Source organism: Vicugna pacos, chromosome 24 (genome assembly GCF_048564905.1).
Source record: "Vicugna pacos chromosome 24, VicPac4, whole genome shotgun sequence".
In the NCBI taxonomy this organism is placed as follows: Eukaryota; Metazoa; Chordata; class Mammalia; order Artiodactyla; family Camelidae; genus Vicugna; species Vicugna pacos.
In genome coordinates this window covers 28,261,360-28,281,770 of record NC_133010.1, presented here as the reverse complement: position 1 = coordinate 28,281,770, position 20,411 = coordinate 28,261,360, and the positions used below count along the sequence as shown (strand labels likewise).

General features: G+C 54.9%; 1 protein-coding gene and 1 long non-coding RNA gene across 2 annotated transcripts in view; one reads left to right on the top strand and one right to left on the bottom strand.

The window, feature by feature from the left end:
* The window catches only part of LOC140688939 (uncharacterized), a 38,192-nt gene extending 18,159 nt beyond the window's left edge, over nt 1-20,033 (bottom strand). The window contains exons 1-2 of the long non-coding RNA XR_012063763.1: nt 19,958-20,033; nt 18,433-18,531 (exon numbers count right to left, since the gene is read on the bottom strand). This is a non-coding gene — a long non-coding RNA (uncharacterized lncRNA). The remainder of the gene's footprint in view (nt 1-18,432; nt 18,532-19,957) is intronic.
* On the top strand, nt 12,930-14,409 carry MC2R (melanocortin 2 receptor). The gene has a single exon (XM_006213612.3). The coding sequence runs from the start codon at nt 13,042-13,044 to the stop codon at nt 13,936-13,938; it is 897 nt and encodes a 298-aa protein (XP_006213674.1). The 5' UTR covers nt 12,930-13,041; the 3' UTR covers nt 13,939-14,409.
* Nucleotides 20,034-20,411: the final 378 nt, after the last annotated feature.

Here is a 20,411-nt window from a genome sequence, read left to right as displayed (position 1 = left end):
TCCTTCCCCTGCTCTCTCTTCACCCTCTGGGATTTCAGTTTCAGCCAGAGCCACTCAGGCTGAAGTCCAGATGAATTTTCCCCTTCCAAAGAGTGGCTTCCAACATTTCAGTGGCCTTCATCTTAGCCTGCACTGAGAGCAACGAGCAAACACGTACAAGATGCGGGAGGGCGCTGACTCAACCAGAGCAGGACACCCCCTCCCCGCGCAACCCCACAGCATTCAGGACAAAGTCTGCCACTGCGCTACTTCCAACACGTGTAAACCGAGCCTGTCACGGCATGCTGGCGCTTAAGGTGCACTGCTGCTTCTGCTTTCCATCGCTTCTGTTTTCGCTGGACGTCCTTGGCTTACCTCACCCTTAGGCTTCCCACTCCTCGTCTTCTCTTTTTGAATTCAAGACCAAGAAACAGAAACACAAATCAGTTACAAGGACAGTTTGTACCCAAGTGGGAAATGCTGATGCCTCTCTCATCACATATCGAGGACGGTAGGTCTGGTGTTTGTGGGCCCTGAGGCAGAAGTCGGCAGCGAAAACCGGAAAACCAGGAAGGCCACAGTGCAGGAGAGCCGGGGGCATCGGCGTAACGCTAAGGGAGATGAGAAAACACACGGCAGGCACCCAGACCGAAGCCACCAGGCGCTCCACTCGCGGAGCCCAGAGGCTCGAGGAGCCGGTGCCGAGGAGGCAGTGGGGAGTGCACCCCACAAGCAATCGGACGGTATCTGTGAAAACCAAAGGCGTGTACACACTTCACTCAACAACTCCATTTCTGTGAACTTACGTGCACAGAACAGCATTCTCTGTACAGCAAAATATCTGAAGCAACCCAAGTGACTATCAGTACAAATTAAATAATTTAAGACATATCCACACAGTGGAATACCATGCAGTGGTTAAAAAAAGAAGGAAGAAGGAGGCAGACAAAGAAGAAGGTGGCCCACCTGGTTTGCAGAAGGTCTCCAAGATAAAACGAGGTACCAGCACTGTGTAGCCCCAGGGCGGGCACATGGCGATCGCTCAGGTGTGCTGTGGGCATGGGGCGCCTGGTGCCTCCCCTGGCTGAGACCCCACCTGGGTTTTCCTCCAGGCGGCCCCCAGCCCATGATGGGCACAGCCTGTTTCCACAGGACCCAGGACTCCTCCTCAGCAGCTCTGGCTCCATGACCCGCCACTGGCCAGGCCACAACTTCCCCCAAGCTGTGGTCTGAGACCCTCCTCTCAGCCCAGCCCTAAGGCATCTGCCCGTCAGCCCCTCTGCCCCTCCCTCCACCCTGAGGAACAGCTGGGAGAGGACACACAGCCTCTTATCTGTCCTATGTGCAGAAAGAAACTCCAGAGGAAGACGGGTCGCCTCTCCAAGGAGGCGTAGGAATGGGGCACACAGGAAAAAGGGCTGGGAGGCACACTGCTGATTATCCGTGCCTTCCTGCACGTACAGACCACAGATGGACATACGTGACTGCAGCACCTGTTGGGAGAGTGGATATTCCCCACACCCAGTGAGAAAGGGAGAGAGGGCAGTGCAGAGCTAGGGGGCAGAGAGGAACCCGGAGGCTTTGTGATGTATAACAAGACACCCGTCTGGTCTTCCTCCCCTTCTCCAGTACAGAGCTCCTGACTGAGATGGCTGGAATTCTCAAAGTGAGAACAATTAAGTTGTCCTTTTATGCTAATGAGGTGACTTTTGGAAAGCTCCAGGTAACCTAAGGATGGGGCTGGTTGCCAGGGAACCCAACCAGGTGATTCGAGGGCTGGACCTTTCAGTCCCACCCCCGAACCCCCGGGGAGGAGAGGGGCTGGAGGATGACTCTATCACCCCTGGCTAATGATTCCATCAATCGTGCCAGTGTATTGAAGCCTCCGTGAACACCGAAGAGGAGGGGTTTGGAAAAGCTTCCAGGCCACTAGGCACCTGGAGGCACTCAGTTCCTTGCTGGCTCTCTCTAAAGCCTCGTCCAAAAAAGCTCCATCTGCTGGGAAAGCCTGGAAGCCCCAGAATAAAAACCATTCATCTGCTCAGTAGAAAAATAAGCCTTGTGACCCTCCTTCCCCACTGCTCTCGGCAGAGCCATTTGACTGTCCCCAGGAGCACAAGCACACGGGGCACAGTGTTGGTGTCAACTGAAATAAATGCACAGCCTTAAACTTGAGAGTCATGTTTAATTTGGAAGACATCTCTGAGGACTCGCACCCCTTCGAGCCCAGGATGACAGCCTCTCAGATGGCTCTGGAGGACTGCTCTGAAGAGGTAGAGGATGAGCCAGGCTATATAGGAGCTTTACAACAAAGACCAGGTAGTTGGGACATTAAAAGATTACTTGTTAACTAAAGAAAACCAGGCATCTCAAGTGAAAGAATTTTGCGCTCTTCTACCTGTGGGAGGAAGCAAACCTTTGGGCTCATTGACTTCATTCCTTTCATAAGCACCTAGCCATCTAGGGCCAGTGCCCTGTCCTTTTTTGTTCTGAGTCCCCCTCAGAGGGCACCATTGTGAGTGGCTGCAGAGGCCAGGCTGTAGACCTGTCTTCACTGGGGGGGGGGGGGTGGCAGCTGCTCATGACTTGATGGCTTCAGCATTCTTCGTTTACTGATATGGTTTGCAGTATTTTTCATGCACAGTGGTAACCTGTCTCCAGAAAGGTTCAGAGGAGCACCCAAAACACAGCCCACCATCTGGAGGATGATTGCACCCTGCGTCTCAAAGCCCTTCTCAGCCTCACCACCCGTCACTGTCCCTCCTCAACCACCCAGCCGTCAGTCTCCCTCCTCAACCTCCCAGCCGTCACTGTCCCTCCTCAACCACCCAGCCGTCACTGTCCCTCCTCAACCACACCAGCCGTCACTCTCCCTCCTCAACCTCCCAGCCGTCAGTCTCCCTCCTCAACCTCCCAGCCGTCACTGTCCCTCCTCAACCACACCAGCCGTCACTCTCCGTCCTCAACCTCCCAGCCGTCACTGTCCCTCCTCAACCACACCAGCCGTCACTCTCCGTCCTCAACCTCCCAGCCGTCACTGTCCCTCCTCAACCACCCAGCCGTCACTCTCCCTCCTCAACCACACCAGCCGTCACTATCCCTCCTCAACCTCCCAGCCGTCACTGTCCCTCCTCAACCACACCAGCCGTCACTCTCCGTCCTCAACCTCCCAGCCGTCACTGTCCCTCCTCAACCACACCAGCCGTCACTCTCCGTCCTCAACCTCCCAGCCGTCACTGTCCCTCCTCAAACACCCAGCCGTCACTGTCCCTCCTCAACCACACCAGCCGTCACTGTCCCTCCTCAACCACACCAGCCGTCACTGTCCCTCCTCAACCACACCAGCCGTCACTCTCCCTCCTCAACCACCCAGCCGTCAGTCTCCCTCCTCAACCTCCCAGCCGTCACTGTCCCTCCTCAACCACCCAGCCGTCACTGTCCCTCCTCAACCACCAAGCCGTCACTGTCCCTCCTCAACCACACCAGCCGTCACTGTCCCTCCTCAACCACACCAGCCGTCACTGTCCCTCCTCAACCACACCAGCCGTCACTCTCCGTCCTCAACCTCCCAGCCGTCACTGTCCCTCCTCAACCACACCAGCCGTCACTCTCCCTCCTCAACCACCCAGCCGTCAGTCTCCCTCCTCAACCACCCAGCCGTCACTGTCCCTCCTCAACCACCCAGCCGTCACTGTCCCTCCTCAACCACCCAGCCGTCAGTCTCCCTCCTCAACCACACCAGCCGTCACTATCCCTCCTCAACCTCCCAGCCGTCACTGTCCCTCCTCAACCACACCAGCCGTCACTCTCCCTCCTCAACCACCCAGCCGTCAGTCTCCCTCCTCAACCTCCCAGCCGTCACTGTCCCTCCTCAACCACCCAGCCGTCACTGTCCCTCCTCAACCACCCAGCCGTCACTGTCCCTCCTCAACCACCCAGCCGTCACTGTCCCTCCTCAACCACCCAGCCGTCAGTCTCCCTCCTCAACCACACCAGCCGTCACTGTCCCTCCTCAACCACACCAGCCGTCACTCTCCCTCCTCAACCACCCAGCCGTCAGTCTCCCTCCTCAACCTCCCAGCCGTCACTGTCCCTCCTCAACCACCCAGCCGTCACTGTCCCTCCTCAACCACCCAGCCGTCACTGTCCCTCCTCAACCACACCAGCCGTCACTGTCCCTCCTCAACCACACCAGCCGTCACTCTCCGTCCTCAACCTCCCAGCCGTCACTGTCCCTCCTCAACCACACCAGCCGTCACTCTCCCTCCTCAACCTCCCAGCCGTCACTGTCCCTCCTCAACCACACCAGCCGTCACTATCCCTCCTCAACCTCCCAGCCGTCACTGTCCCTCCTCAACCACACCAGCCGTCACTGTCCCTCCTCAACCACACCAGCCGTCACTCTCCCTCCTCAACCACCCAGCCGTCAGTCTCCCTCCTCAACCACCCAGCCGTCACTGTCCCTCCTCAACCACCCAGCCGTCACTGTCCCTCCTCAACCACCCAGCCGTCAGTCTCCCTCCTCAACCACACCAGCCGTCACTATCCCTCCTCAACCTCCCAGCCGTCACTGTCCCTCCTCAACCACACCAGCCGTCACTCTCCGTCCTCAACCTCCCAGCCGTCACTGTCCCTCCTCAACCACACCAGCCGTCACTCTCCCTCCTCAACCTCCCAGCCGTCACTGTCCCTCCTCAACCACACCAGCCGTCACTCTCCGTCCTCAACCTCCCAGCCGTCACTGTCCCTCCTCAACCACCCAGCCGTCACTCTCCCTCCTCAACCACCCAGCCGTCACTGTCCCTCCTCAACCACACCAGCCGTCACTCTCCCTCCTCAACCACCCAGCCGTCAGTCTCCCTCCTCAACCACCCAGCCGTCAGTCTCCCTCCTCAACCACCCAGCCGTCAGTCTCCCTCCTCAACCACCCAGCCGTCACTCTCCCTCCTCAACCACCCAGCCGTCACTCTCCCTCCTCAACCACCCAGCCGTCAGTCTCCCTCCTCAACCACCCAGCCGTCAGTCTCCCTCCTCAACCACCCAGCCGTCACTCTCCCTCCTCAACCACCCAGCCGTCACTCTCCCTCCTCAACCACCCAGCCGTCACTGTCCCTCCTCAACCACCCAGCCGTCAGTCTCCCTCCTCAAGCACCCAGCCGTCACTCTCCCTCCTCAACCACCCAGCCGTCACTGTCCCTCCTCAACCACCCAGCCGTCAGTCTCCCTCCTCAACCACCCAGCCGTCACTCTCCCTCCTCAACCACCCAGCCGTCACTGTCCCTCCTCAACCACCCAGCCGTCACTGTCCCTCCTCAACCACACCAGCCGTCACTATCCCTCCTCAACCTCCCAGCCGTCACTGTCCCTCCTCAACCACACCAGCCGTCACTCTCCGTCCTCAACCTCCCAGCCGTCACTGTCCCTCCTCAACCACACCAGCCGTCACTCTCCGTCCTCAACCTCCCAGCCGTCACTGTCCCTCCTCAACCACCCAGCCGTCAGTCTCCCTCCTCAACCACACCAGCCGTCACTATCCCTCCTCAACCTCCCAGCCGTCACTGTCCCTCCTCAACCACACCAGCCGTCACTCTCCGTCCTCAACCTCCCAGCCGTCACTGTCCCTCCTCAACCACCCAGCCGTCACTCTCCCTCCTCAACCACCCAGCCGTCACTGTCCCTCCTCAACCACCCAGCCGTCAGTCTCCCTCCTCAACCACACCAGCCGTCACTATCCCTCCTCAACCTCCCAGCCGTCACTGTCCCTCCTCAACCACACCAGCCGTCACTCTCCGTCCTCAACCTCCCAGCCGTCACTGTCCCTCCTCAACCACCCAGCCGTCAGTCTCCCTCCTCAACCACCCAGCCGTCACTGTCCCTCCTCAACCACCCAGCCGTCACTGTCCCTCCTCAACCACCCAGCCGTCAGTCTCCCTCCTCAACCACCCAGCCGTCAGTCTCCCTCCTCAACCACCCAGCCGTCACTCTCCCTCCTCAACCACCCAGCCGTCACTGTCCCTCCTCAACCACACCAGCCGTCACTCTCCCTCCTCAACCACCCAGCCGTCAGTCTCCCTCCTCAACCACCCAGCCGTCACTCTCCCTCCTCAACCACCCAGCCGTCACTGTCCCTCCTCAACCACACCAGCCGTCACTCTCCCTCCTCAACCACCCAGCCGTCAGTCTCCCTCCTCAACCACCCAGCCGTCACTCTCCCTCCTCAACCACCCAGCCGTCACTGTCCCTCCTCAACCACCCAGCCGTCAGTCTCCCTCCTCAACCACCCAGCCGTCAGTCTCCCTCCTCAACCACCCAGCCGTCAGTCTCCCTCCTCAACCACCCAGCCGTCACTCTCCCTCCTCAACCACCCAGCCGTCACTCTCCCTCCTCAACCACCCAGCCGTCACTCTCCCTCCTCAACCACCCAGCCGTCACTGTCCCTCCTCAACCACCCAGCCGTCAGTCTCCCTCCTCAAGCACCCAGCCGTCACTCTCCCTCCTCAACCACCCAGCCGTCACTCTCCCTCCTCAACCACCCAGCCGTCAGTCTCCCTCCTCAACCACCCAGCCGTCACTCTCCCTCCTCAACCACCCAGCCGTCACTGTCCCTCCTCAACCACCCAGCCGTCACTCTCCCTCCTCAACTACCCAGCCGTCACTGTCCCTCCTCAACCACCCAGCCGTCACTCTCCCTCCTCAACCACCCAGCCGTCAGTCTCCCTCCTCAACCACCCAGCCGTCACTCTCCCTCCTCAACCACCCAGCCGTCAGTCTCCCTCCTCAACCACCCAGCCGTCAGTCTCCCTCCTCAACCACCCAGCCGTCAGTCTCCCTCCTCAACCACCCAGCCGTCACTCTCCCTCCTCAACCACCCAGCCGTCACTCTCCCTCCTCAACCACCCAGCCGTCAGTCTCCCTCCTCAACCACCCAGCCGTCAGTCTCCCTCCTCAACCACCCAGCCGTCAGTCTCCCTCCTCAACCACCCAGCCGTCACTCTCCCTCCTCAACCACCCAGCCGTCACTGTCCCTCCTCAACCACCCAGCCGTCACTGTCCCTCCTCAACCACCCAGCCGTCAGTCTCCCTCCTCAACCACCCAGCCGTCAGTCTCCCTCCTCAACCACCCAGCCGTCACTCTCCCTCCTCAACCACCCAGCCGTCACTCTCCCTCCTCAACCACCCAGCCGTCACTGTCCCTCCTCAACCACCCAGCCGTCAGTCTCCCTCCTCAAGCACCCAGCCGTCACTCTCCCTCCTCAACCACCCAGCCGTCACTGTCCCTCCTCAACCACCCAGCCGTCAGTCTCCCTCCTCAACCACCCAGCCGTCAGTCTCCCTCCTCAACCACCCAGCCGTCAGTCTCCCTCCTCAACCACCCAGCCGTCACTCTCCCTCCTCAACCACCCAGCCGTCAGTCTCCCTCCTCAACCACCCAGCCGTCACTGTCCCTCCTCAACCACCCAGCCGTCAGTCTCCCTCCTCAACCACCCAGCCGTCAGTCTCCCTCCTCAACCACCCAGCCGTCACTCTCCCTCCTCAACCACCCAGCCGTCAGTCTCCCTCCTCAACCACCCAGCCGTCAGTCTCCCTCCTCAACCACCCAGCCGTCACTCTCCCTCCTCAACCACCCAGCCGTCACTCTCCCTCCTCAACCACCCAGCCGTCAGTCTCCCTCCTCAACCACCCAGCCGTCAGTCTCCCTCCTCAACCACCCAGCCGTCACTCTCCCTCCTCAACCACCCAGCCGTCACTGTCCCTCCTCAACCACCCAGCCGTCACTGTCCCTCCTCAACCACCCAGCCGTCAGTCTCCCTCCTCAACCACCCAGCCGTCAGTCTCCCTCCTCAACCACCCAGCCGTCAGTCTCCCTCCTCAACCACCCAGCCGTCACTGTCCCTCCTCAACCACACCAGCCGTCACTGTCCCTCCTCAACCACCCAGCCGTCACTCTCCCTCCTCAACCACCCAGCCGTCAGTCTCCCTCCTCAACCACCCAGCCGTCACTCTCCCTCCTCAACCACCCAGCCGTCAGTCTCCCTCCTCAACCACCCAGCCGTCAGTCTCCCTCCTCAACCACCCAGCCGTCAGTCTCCCTCCTCAACCACCCAGCCGTCACTGTCCCTCCTCAACCACACCAGCCGTCACTCTCCCTCCTCAACCACCCAGCCGTCAGTCTCCCTCCTCAACCACCCAGCCGTCACTGTCCCTCCTCAACCACACCAGCCGTCACTCTCCCTCCTCAACCACCCAGCCGTCACTCTCCCTCCTCAACCTCCCAGCCGTCAGTCTCCCTCCTCAACCACCCAGCCGTCAGTCTCCCTCCTCAACCACCCAGCCGTCAGTCTCCCTCCTCAACCACCCAGCCGTCACTCTCCCTCCTCAACCACCCAGCCGTCACTCTCCCTCCTCAACCACCCAGCCGTCACTGTCCCTCCTCAACCACACCAGCCGTCACTGTCCCTCCTCAACCACACCAGCCGTCACTCTCCCTCCTCAACCACCCAGCCGTCACTCTCCCTCCTCAACCACCCAGCCGTCAGTCTCCCTCCTCAACCACCCAGCCGTCACTCTCCCTCCTCAACCACCCAGCCGTCACTGTCCCTCCTCAACCACACCAGCCGTCACTCTCCCTCCTCAACCACACCAGCCGTCACTCTCCCTCCTCAACCACCCAGCCGTCACTCTCCCTCCTCAACCACCCAGCCGTCAGTCTCCCTCCTCAACCACCCAGCCGTCACTCTCCCTCCTCAACCACCCAGCCGTCACTGTCCCTCCTCAACCACACCAGCCGTCACTCTCCCTCCTCAACCTCACCAGCCGTCACTGTCCCTTATCAACCAGGTTACGGAGCCTTGCTCTTCTCTGAGTTTCTTTGATAATCTTTGACAGAGACTTGGGAAAACCATCCTGAATTGGTCAGATTAAATTATTTTGTTTTCATTTCTACTAAAGCCAAAAAAATTTCCTGATCAAGTAAGTATTTATAGAAGCACCAGATGAACTGATTTGTTACAGCAGATAAGCATCTTTGGAGCCAAGCGTACTTGACTTAAATCCCAGCTCTGTCTCTTAAAGCCTGTGGAACATCAGACCAGTCTCCTGGCTCTTCCACCTCAGTCCCTTAGATGCAAATTCGGGGAAATACCTCATATCTTTGACAAGAGGATTAAAATGAGGTACCCTGCGCAGCATGTGGCAAAGTACCGGCTGGCACCTAATAGGAAGTTAACAAATAACAGAGCCTTCTCCTTTCTCTCAGAGCCCTTCAAAAGTATAAAAATGATATACTTTTATATTTTCTGTCAAAGACAGTAATCAATATAAAAATCACACTTTACAGTTGCCCACGCTCCCTTTGCTTTTGCAAAGAGCATTCCCCAGCTGAGGCCACACTGGTTTGCCCCACGATGCCATCAACTCTGGGGACTCAAGTCCCCGAGACGTGGCCAGAAGCCGAAGCCCTCAGGCAAGGAATGAACCCCAGAGGTGAGAGGCAGCATGACGAGGACTGAGATGTGGAGACCGCTCTGCGGACAGAGACTTGGCCGCGCTCAGGCTCCACCCGGCACGAGGCCTCAGTCGGCCAGCACCTCGGGCTGGGTGAGGCCAGAGTCAGCAGAAGGCGAAAAAAAGAAACAGTCCCGTCCTCAGGTTGCTGGGGGCTCCAAAACAGGCTGAGAATACATGGATTCTCTCTCCATGGTGGGACCATGATTCTTGGTGTCATTCTCTGAAACGCTCTGTTTGGCTGTCATTCTAGCCATTGTTCCGGCCGATGGGAAGCAGCCTGGGGAGAGACGGGTGGCCCTTACACCGCTCTCCCTGGCAGAGAGGCGCGGGGGGCCGCCGTTCAGGGCTCACTCAGGTCCAGGCCTCAGTGGTCTAAAGGCATTTTCAGACACACGCGGATAAAGCAAAGAGTGCTGCCTCAAAGAATGTGAGCACTCCAGCGTCAAGTTAGAGAAGCGCCTCCCATCGGGCACTTTTTTTCCTACAGAAGCTGGAAAGTGAACTAATAGCACCTCGTCAGGCGGCAAAGAGCACCAAGCGGGCCGGTTCCACTTTCGACTAAATGTCCCGCAAGTAACGTCGTCTCGCGCTTCACGTTTACCAACACGCTGCTTTTTTAAAAGAAATGACCAAAACTTTTAAAACCCCCCTTCGAGTCTCCCATTACGATGACCACTTTAACCTCGCCCCTCATGCTGAGGGCCCAAGTGGGGGGCTTCTCGTCAGTGCTTGGGCACCCAGGGTAGTCTGCAGCTCCGCCAAAGCAGAAGAGAGCACCACACAGGGTTCCCAAATAATTTCTGTCCCCTGAAATATGCACGCGTGCTGCCTGAGTTAACGCAACATCTACACCAAAGGAGCTCAGAGAGGAAGCGTGAGGGGCTGGCGGAGGCTGGAGTCCTGACCCACGGAGGTCACCAGAGGCAGGATCTCAGAATACTCGTGGGTGCTGACTGCCCAGCACACTGCAGGCCCAGAAAGGAGCTGAAAGTGCTCCCACACTGTGTCTTGGAGTAAAGGGCCAGACACAAAAGCAGACGGGAGAGCAGCAGAGGGCTGTGCGCTGGTCGGAGCCAGGCACGGGCCGCGGGGCTCACCACCCTACGGGCACGTTCACCAGAACTCTGTGGCGCACCGAGGTCAGCCAGCAGAGGGCATCGGGAGGTGTTAATGACATGAGTTTCTTCCTTCTGTCACTTAGCGTCTTCTGTGAACAGGCCCTAAGCGGGAACAGCAGGGCACAGCACAGCAGGGCTCTGAGAAGCGCCCTGAGTCGGGAAGAAACGCGCACGTTCGGGTTTTGCTGCAGTTTGGGTTGCGGTGCGGGCAATGTGTCTGGTTACTGCCAGATGTTGCCACCCCAGGGAATCTGGGGCAGGGACGCGGTGTGGCAGCTGGGGTGCTCCAATGCACACCCATCCAGCGCAAGGCCCTGGCAGTTACCTGACCTTCCAGGTGGTTCCCTCCATTTTCAGATGGGACATCACAGCGCCTCCTCATGGGGTTATTAGAGAATTAAACGAGTCAGCGTGTGCAGTGCGGTGCACCAGAAGCGCTTCTGCCAGGAATGCGGTTACACAGCCTGCAGACCCCACCTGCCAGGGAGGTCGCAGTTCCTGAACCCGAGGTAACACTCAGTGGCCTGCTGACCATGGCCTAGGGACATCACTCCACTTCTACACAAACTCAGGGCCCCCGTATGGACGGGCTTGTGGCCACACACCAGAAGGCACACTGACTGAAGCTGGGTCTCAGAACCACCTCGTCCTCAGCAGTGCCACCATTTCTTTCAATGCTTCTTTTTGTCTTTATCAATTATACCATCAAATGCAGGATTGAAAACACATACCAAATCTGACCACACCTGGTGGACCTGGGTGTCGGACAGAAGTCCCCCTGGGTGGTACACGCTGGGCCCAGGCCCTCCTCCCTGCACTTGCCCATGTCGTCCAGGGAAACAGAACACATACACACACACACAGAGAGACCTGTCACAAGGAATCCCTGAGATGCACCGGACCTGCGGTCAGCGAGGCAGAGTCTGGGGAGCCAAAGGTGCAGTTCAGTCTGAGTGCCAGCAGCCTGGAGACTCAGGGAGTCCAGAGGCAGGAGGGGGCCAGAGCAGGAGGAGCCCTCACTCACAGGGCCACTTGCTCCATTCAGGCCCTGAACCTGTGGGACGAGTCCTGCTTGCCCTGGGGAGGATGACCTGCTTTACGCTGCCCTGCCGGCTGCTGCAAGCGCTAATCTCATCAACACCCTCAGACACACCCAGGTCTGACCAAATATCTGGCGCCAGGCCCAGTCAGCCGGCACAGAGCCCACCGTCACAGGCCCACGCTCCCCAGCAGGTGTGGACGCTGCCACCGCCCACACTCTCCTGGGCCTCAGCAGGTAGGGCCACAGTGACCAGTCATCCCAGTTACCTGGCTGTGGGGGGTGCCTGGCCGCAGGACACCTCAGTCAGCCCCGGGGGACCCGTCAGCAGCTACACCTGCCACCCCACTCCCTTCCCAAAGGCCTACCTGCGTGACTCAGCAACTTCCACCTTAAGCCTTGAACTCTGCTCCTAGCCCCTTGGAAGGAAATTAGTTCCTTTCCAGGACAACTTCAGTGTAAGACCAAATGCTGTGCTGAGGGCCTGCGGCCCTTGGGGCAAAGCTCCTCCGGCCCAGACACCCTCCCCCAGGGCCGCCTTGGGGGGCAGCCGGCCTCCCGCGCACTTTGGCCCGGGACTGAGCTCCACCTCCCGAGGGGAACAGTATAAAGCACGTGTGCTCGCGCCGTGAATACCGACAGCAGCAAAAGCAAGTGGGATGGATTTCAGACCCCTGGAAAGTGAATCAGGAAAACCCACGTGCACACCAGACACAGACCCTCACAGTCAGGAGCTGTGACCCTCTTCTGCTTGCGGAAACCATACCCTCTCCTGCCACAATTCAACTCCAACCAGGGACACCTTGAGAATCCTAGGAGTCTCCAGAAATACTGCTCCTGTGAGTTCTGCCTTTGAAACAGAAGTAAAAACACATACTGCACAGTCAACGGTGGGAAGGGCACCTCAACGCCTGTGCCTTTTCCACAGGCTGTAGGGTCAGGCAGTGACCCAGAGAGACAAGCCGTGGCAGGGAAGGACCCAAGCGCCCCATCAGACCTCCGAGTGGAGGACCGTGGCCGTGTGCGGCCCTCCCCGTTCTGACCCACCTCGCATGCAGCTGGGTTCGTGCGAAGGGTTAGGAGGGAAAGGGGAGAGACAGAGGCAGTCTTTATCCCTGGGCTCAAAGCCCCACGAAAGGTGTTTTCAGGGAGCAGCTAAGATGAAGGTGCAGTAAACTGCTCATGTCAACGTCACACTGTTGTGCTAACCTCGGTGCTAACGTGACTTGCTTTTATTCTGTGGTCTGTTTTGCAACTGAAATTTCTACCTACACTTGCTTAGGTGGCCGTGTGGTTTCTGCCACGGATCTTCAGCAAGAACGGCAACCAGAAGAAGATTCTGAGGAACCAACCAGGCTTTCTGTCCAGTCCCGGCAACACCCGCCTTCACCGTGAGCAATGGTGCAGCAGGCTGTCCATCTGTCCGGCAGCGCCAATGACACGGCAGGAAATCGTTCCGACTGTCCTCACGTGGTTCTGCCGGAAGAGCTGTTTTTCACCATATCTGTCATCGGGGTCTTGGAGAATCTGATGGTCCTCCTGGCTGTGATCCGGAATAAGAACCTTCAGTCGCCCACGTACCTCTTCATCTGCAGCCTGGCCATGTCTGACATGCTGGGCAGCTTGTACAAAGTCCTGGAAAACGTCCTGATTGTGCTCAGAAACAGGGGGCACCTCGAGCCTCGGGGCCGCTTCGAGACCACAGCAGACGATGTGGTCGACTCCCTGTTCGTCCTCTCCCTGCTGGGCTCCATCTGCAGCCTGTGTGTGATCGCGGCCGACCGCTACCTCACCATCTTCCACGCCCTGCAGTACCCCCGCATCGTGACCCTGCGCCGTGCCGCCCTGGTCCTGGCGGTCATCTGGGCCTGCTGCACAGCCAGCGGCATCGCCATCGTGGCCTTCTTCCATCACGTGCCCACGGTGATCGCCTTCACGGCGCTGTTTCCTCTGATGCTGGCCGTCACCCTGTGCCTCTATGTGCACATGTTCCTGCTGGCCCGCTCCCACGCCAGGAGGACCACCACCCTCCCCAGGGCCAACATGAGAGGGGCCCTCACACTGACCGTCCTGCTCGGGGTCTTCATCGTCTGCTGGGCCCCCTTTGTCCTGCACGTCCTCCTGGTGACGTTCTGCCCTGCCGACCCCTACTGTGCCTGCTACATGTCCCTCTTCCAGGTGAACGGCATGCTAATCATGTGCAACGCTGTCATCGACCCCTTCATATACGCCTTCCGGAGCCCGGAGCTCAGGGACGCGTTCAAGAAGATGGTCTTCTGCAGCAGGAGCCAGTAGCACGACGGCTCCTGATTTAGGAGCCACGGGGAAAGTACTGTCAAGGGCCGGCCAACGTGGCACACCAGCAACGCTGCTGCTCCAGCTGTCCTTTCCCTCCCTAAACATGCCAGGGGCACCCCACTGGCTGTGCTCCTAACAGCCCGGCCCACCAGAACGGCCTGCTGTGGGCACAACCTCTATAGCCAGAGAGACAAAACGATTACTAAAGAGGAGGGCAGAGCACAGAACGCGTGGGAGAGCGCGGGGCCACGGAGCACCTTGTTCTCCTGTAGAGTTCTAGCAAGCCTGTCACGGGGCGGCCGTTCCGAAGTTCCGGGACGCACGCTGCAGGGTCTTCGCAAGCTGGAAGGGCCAGTCAGCTGCTGCAGGGCAAGCAAGCACTGGTCACATTGTTCAGAGGAAAGAAAAGGCCAATGGTCTCTTTCAGTTAAAGTCTGTATAAGTTCATCTGTTCCTAACGACTAAAGAAGAAGCAAACCCTGACCGTCAGTCCTTGCTGAGTTGGCAGGTAACTCACAGGGACGAGCGGTGGGGAGGGAGGGAGGGAGGGAGGGAGGAGGCCAGGCCTGTGGCGGGGCAGCGCGGAGCCGCCCTGACCCACCACCCGCCGTGAGAGGTGGCCCTCAGAGAGAGCAGTCAGCCACAGACAGGGCTGCTGGTCGTGACGGGCTGGGTGCTAGGTGTGTGTGGCGGGGGGAGGGTTAGTGCATCAGGAAGCTCACGGGGAGACAGCTGCAGACGAGACGCACAGGGTGCCTCCCGGCCCCCTTCTGGCCTCCCTGCTCTGATGGACGGACGGACCACGTTTCCTCCTCCTCCTCCTGCTTCTCTGGCCAGAGCCTCCAGCACAAAGGTGAAAAGGAGCAAAGACTGTGGGACCCTCATGCTTTTAACTTGAACAGAAATGCTTTTTCCAAGTTCACCAATGGTTATTTCCTGAAAATTACCTTTCATCAAACTGAAAATACTCTTTTCCTGCCTGGTCTCCCAACGGCGTCTTTGACATCAATCAATGTTGAATGTGACTCAAAGCTTTCCCAGCGCCTGCTGGATCATCGGGCTCCCTCCTCTGATTTGTGAGTGTGGTATGCCGCAGCGACAGGTTTTTTCCGTTGGGCTTTCTTTGCGAACTTCAAATAAAGATTGACATGTATTGTATCAAATATCTGTCATATTTATAAAGCTAAACTATGTTTTTTGACAAAACGCTTATTTTGAATCATAACTTTACGTATTTGAAATTATCTATAATGATATATTTCATGAATGACCTTTAGTGAATTTTAAGAGAAACAGGAACTGTACCAAAAAATAAAAACTCAAGACACGTAGGCCCATAAATATTCCCTTCAAAATAAAGGAAAAGAAATTCTACAGGGAATAATTGGTTGGCTACTCATTTACATCTGTTTAGTGATTTTCTAACATCTATTGTGTGCAGATCCGTATTTGCTACACACGCAACAGTTTGTGGCTAGAAATGTTCACCTTCCAGGAGCCACTCCCCTGCTGACATTTCAATATAACCATTAAAGAAACAACAAGCGACTGTTACTTCTTTTGCCAACATGGTTGTGTATTTAAGATCTGTTATTTGCAAAGTGTCTGAGGAAATAATCCAGTTGCTCCCCTTTGCGACCCTGTGTACACGCTTCTTCACCAACAGAAGTGCAGCTCATATTGATGTCCCGGGTCAGACTTTGACCATGTCCCCCAGAACGCTGCCGAGACAGGCAGGAGGACCCACAGAGAAGACGTGCACCCAAAGAACAGCAAGCGTCTCTTGCCTCCTTTAGGTTATTAACAAACGTACCTAATTTAACTCTTGAGGAAGTGTCATGTCAGTAGAAGCCATGCACGTTCAACCTGTTAAAATTCTCCATTTTATCCGCCGTACTGTATCCTTTTCCATTTTCTACAGGCTCTAGCAGTCTGGAGTTTACTGAACGAGACTGCAACATCACATAGACTTAACCGGGGCCTCCCAGCCCTTGCCAAGGAGTCTAGAACTTCTCTCCTGCTCCCTTAGGACAGCCTGCCTCTGTGATGACATCCAGCCAAGGAGAGTCGGGACACAGTGAAAACTGTCCGAATGCCAATAAAGAAAAATGCTGATCAAATAAATTCATGACATACGCCCAGAAGTGGCAAGAACACCCTTTCACAAATAGGAGAAGTCCTGTCACGAGAGGTGGGAGAGTGATTCAGAGTTCACATCTCTGAGCGCAGGTTCCAGCGCCATGTGTGCTATTGACGCAAACCTGGACAAGATGCTTCCCCCAGGTTCCTGGGGGCCGTGTGACCCACCTCACAGAATTTCTGCGGGAAATAAAATAAGACATAATAGCTCGGCACAAAGCTTGGAGCTCGCTAAATGCTTAATAAATGTTAGCGTCTATTGTTATTACTATTACGATTCCAGCGCTGGAGGACAGGTGGGCAGAGCCTCTGACCACAGTGCAGAAAACAATGCTGCTTAACTTAGTGCTTCCTCTTTGATTCAAAACAGGCCTTTTTTGCACACCTCCCTATTCTCTTAATCTCTAGCTTTAAATATGTAAAAACATCCAAATTAAAAAGCCACCTCTATTTATGATGACAGTTGTCAAGAATTCAGGTCTAACAGTCACGCCTTCGGCACCGTGACTAAACCCCTCCCACGTAAACGTGGCAGAGGGAAACGTGGAATCCTAGGAGCTCCGAGTGCTTCCCAGGAAGGTATCGGCGTCCCCCTGAGTGCTCCCCGGCTCCCCTTCCCTGCAGCTCCACAGCCACAGGGCGTGTTGTGTGGCTTTACTGGTTTCCAACCCTAGAAGTAGTCTCAGCAGGCACATTGATTTGTGCTCAAAAGTTCAGGTTCTGGAGTCAGAAGGAGCTGGGTTCTCATCTGGGGGAAATGCTCAAGCTCTGCAAAGCCCTGGCTCTCATCATGAAACTGGGTTCATGACGCCACCTGTCTAGGGATGTCTTGTGCCTGCACAGCGATCTAGTGAGGACTCGATGAGACAACGCCCTCAAAGCACTTAGCGTAAAATACCACCCACTTGTTGATGAGTAGATGGTTAAATGACACCACAATGGTTATTCACCGTTATCGTCTCTAACATTTCAGGTAATTAGACAGGGATCTGAGAGGTTAAGCAACCAATTCTTAATCTTAGGTTGTGACCAGATTTATTGCAGAGAACCTTCTGGAAAATCATAAGGAATACTTAAAACAAAGCCTTGGCTTCCACTTGAGGTATGCTGGAGCAGGCTTCTAGAAACCAGTCCTCTAGCAGGTAAGTATAAACTCCGGACACAATTTTTAAATACCGCACGATCTGAAAAGTGAGCAAAAAGCAGGAAGGCTTTGGAGAGAAGTTGCCTCTGGAGGAAGGGACAGACACAGGTGAGTCTCCAGGGACGGTAGTCTCGGTGCACTGCAGGGTGATTAAAATTCTCATGCAAAGCCCACTGCTGTTCTGCCTGAGGAACCAGGGCAGCCACAGCTGCCGGAAGGTGAAAGGAGGTGTCCCAGGGGAGATAAGCCAGGAAAGAAGAGCCCCTAAACTTTGTGGATGAACACTGCCCAAGTCTGCCTAAGCCCTGAAGCAGGCATGCAGAGGACGGACTCAATATAGCTTGCATACAAGGCTTGAATAAATTGGCATTTGAACAGACAACACTATAGGCGGTAAAGGGTCTGCAAGTTAACCATATACTAAATAAAACAGTCAAAGTTCCTTAGAGGAATATAACAGAAATCAGAGTCTCTACAACATAATATTTACAATTTCTAGAATCAGATACAAAACTAGTCAATATGTGAACTGGGAAAAGGCACCCTTACTCAAGGGAAAAAAACAACCAGCAGACGCCAACCCAGAGATGACTCAGATGCTGTCAGTACCAACAAAGACGTTACAGCTGCTATTAAAACAGTGTTTGATGAGGTAAGGGGAAATGCATGTGCAGCGCACGAACAAAAAGATAGGCAATATCACTAGGCAGACAGACATAAAAAAATCAAAATGGAGATTTCAGAAATGAAAAATACAAAATCTAAAATTAAAAATTCACTGATGGATTCAATAGTATAGTGGGGATGACAGTGGAAGAACCTGTAAACTTGAAGCTATATGAATAGAAATCATCCAGTTCAGGAAGAGAAAGAAAAAGAAAACATGGTTGCAAAAAGAAGAATATAGCTCTAGGAACATTTTATGCAATGTCCAAAGGTCTAGCACAGGCAATCCAGATACCACAAGAAGAGGAAAGAGAGAACTGGGCAAACAAACAAAAAAAATGAATAATGGCCCCAAACTGCAAATTTGGAGAAAGGCTTCATTGTATAGATTCAAGAAGCTCAGCACAGCCAGACCAGATATGTGAAGACAACCATGTCTAGGCACCTCCCAGTCAAACTGCTGGAGAGAAACATCTTTAAAGGGAGCAATAACAGAACACATTACACAGAGGCGAACAGGAGTTCAATAACAATACACTTACCATCAGAAACAACGGAGGCAGGAAGACCCCTGAACACCGTCCTGTAATTGCTGAAAGGAAAATCTGCCAGTGCAGAATTCTACATCCAGTGAAAACATTCTGTAAGGATGAAGCAAAAAGAAAGACATTTTCCAATAAAAGAAAATTAAGGGGATTTATCCATAGCAGAACTGCACTGCAAGGATCGCCAAAAGGAATTCTTCAGACTGAAGGGAAATTATACCAGAGGAAGCACATCACTTCAGGAACGAAAAAAAGAGCACCTGAAATTGTTAACGTGTGAGTAAACATAAGAAACAACTTTCTCTTAATTTGTTTACAATACTGTTTAGAGGAAAACAAAACATTTTCTAGTAAGACATATATGAAAAGAATACATAGCTGAGTGGCAATGTAAAGGACTGGGGTGGCAGGCGGACTTCCACAGTGGCGAGGCTGCTACAGTTTACATGAAATGACGCAACATTAACTCTAAGTACATGATGAGAGCTAAGGATGTGTATTTGACCCCCAAGTCAACCACCGAAAAAGCAATGCAAAGAGAGGTGAAAAGTGAATAAATAAATCAAAATGCAATTCATTTAAAAATACTTAATAATCCAAAAGAAGATATAAAAGGAGGAAAACAGAAAAGAACATAAATTAAAATGTTTAACTGGTAATACTGATTAAAACCACACAAATAATTATATCAAATTTTAGTGAACTAGCCACACCAATTAAAAGGCAGAGGTGATCAAGATCAATAAAAGTGAAACACAACTATATCCTGTCAGAAAGAGACTCATTAATTTACAGACACACACATGGTAAAAGAAATGGAAGGAAAAACATATGCCATGTGATCAGTAAGCACAGGCTGGAGTGGTTGAAGCAGAAAAAAAAAACCATAAGAAAAATATTACAAGATAATAGGCAAGATGCCATGGAAATAAACAGGTTTCTCATCCTAGGAAGCTAAAGTAGACACGCTTGTCCCTGTTCCTTCTGCTAAATCAATGAAAGCCCCTAGATACGACGTGTAGCACAAACATAAGGAGATTCTGAAAGGCGGTGAGAAAGCAGACCAGCTGGAGACCGCAGGACCCAGTGAACAGCACATCTTCTTTCTGCCTCAAAATGCCCAGACGTGAGCTGAAGGAGCCAGCAAAGTGGAAGTTCCACCGGTCACAGAACCGATATATGTGGCGTGGCGCGCGCACTCACACACGCACGAAAGCCTGCTCTCCCGAGACAAAGGACCAGGAAAGGACAGGCTCGCAGGGAGGAAAATTTTAGGCAGTAACTGGTCTACTCCAGCAAAACACAACAGAAAAAAACCTGTGACCACACCAGCAAAACCAAGTGCAGAGCCAGAGATTTGATCCCTACCAGGCAATGAAGACCCTCCCTCCTCCCCCCCGGCAGCGGCAGCGGTGTCAGTGGAGACCACACAGGCAGCCTGGCCTGCTCCTCAGCCAGCAGCAGTAGGGGCCCCCTCTTCCCACCTGAGTGGTGTCAGAGGACGCCTCGTGCAGACACTCACCACTGCTCAGCAGTAAGGAGGCAGCCTTCCCCACACGCTGGGACTGGTGGGTTAACACATATGGGGCAATAACAAGACACTACCCACACCTGCCAGGGCGGCATCGTCAGAAATCAAAGCTCTCACCCACACCCTAAACTAATGAGAAGGCCCTCCCTGAGGCAGGGGAGCCAAGTGAGGGACGTGGGATTCTACCATCACCTGAAGGAATGCTGCAGTGCCCCGCCCCCCACTTCCCCTGCTGGCAGCAGTAGAGAAAGCCAGATATTCAAACTTACACTGTATTTAAGCCAGAAGGTTAAATAAGATCAAAATTCACATAAAATAATACCCCAAAGAGAATGATCCAGGTTTCAACCCAAATCACTTATCATACCAAGAATCAGGAAGATCTCCACTTGAATGAAAAAAGATAAACAGATGTCAAGAGGTATTAGAATTATTTGAAAAATAT

Bases quoted from the DNA above. Each gene is read 5' to 3' on its own strand.
- MC2R (XM_006213612.3), top strand. From the start codon at position 13,042: ATGGTGCAGCAGGCTGTCCATCTGTCCGGCAGCGCCAATGACACGGCA.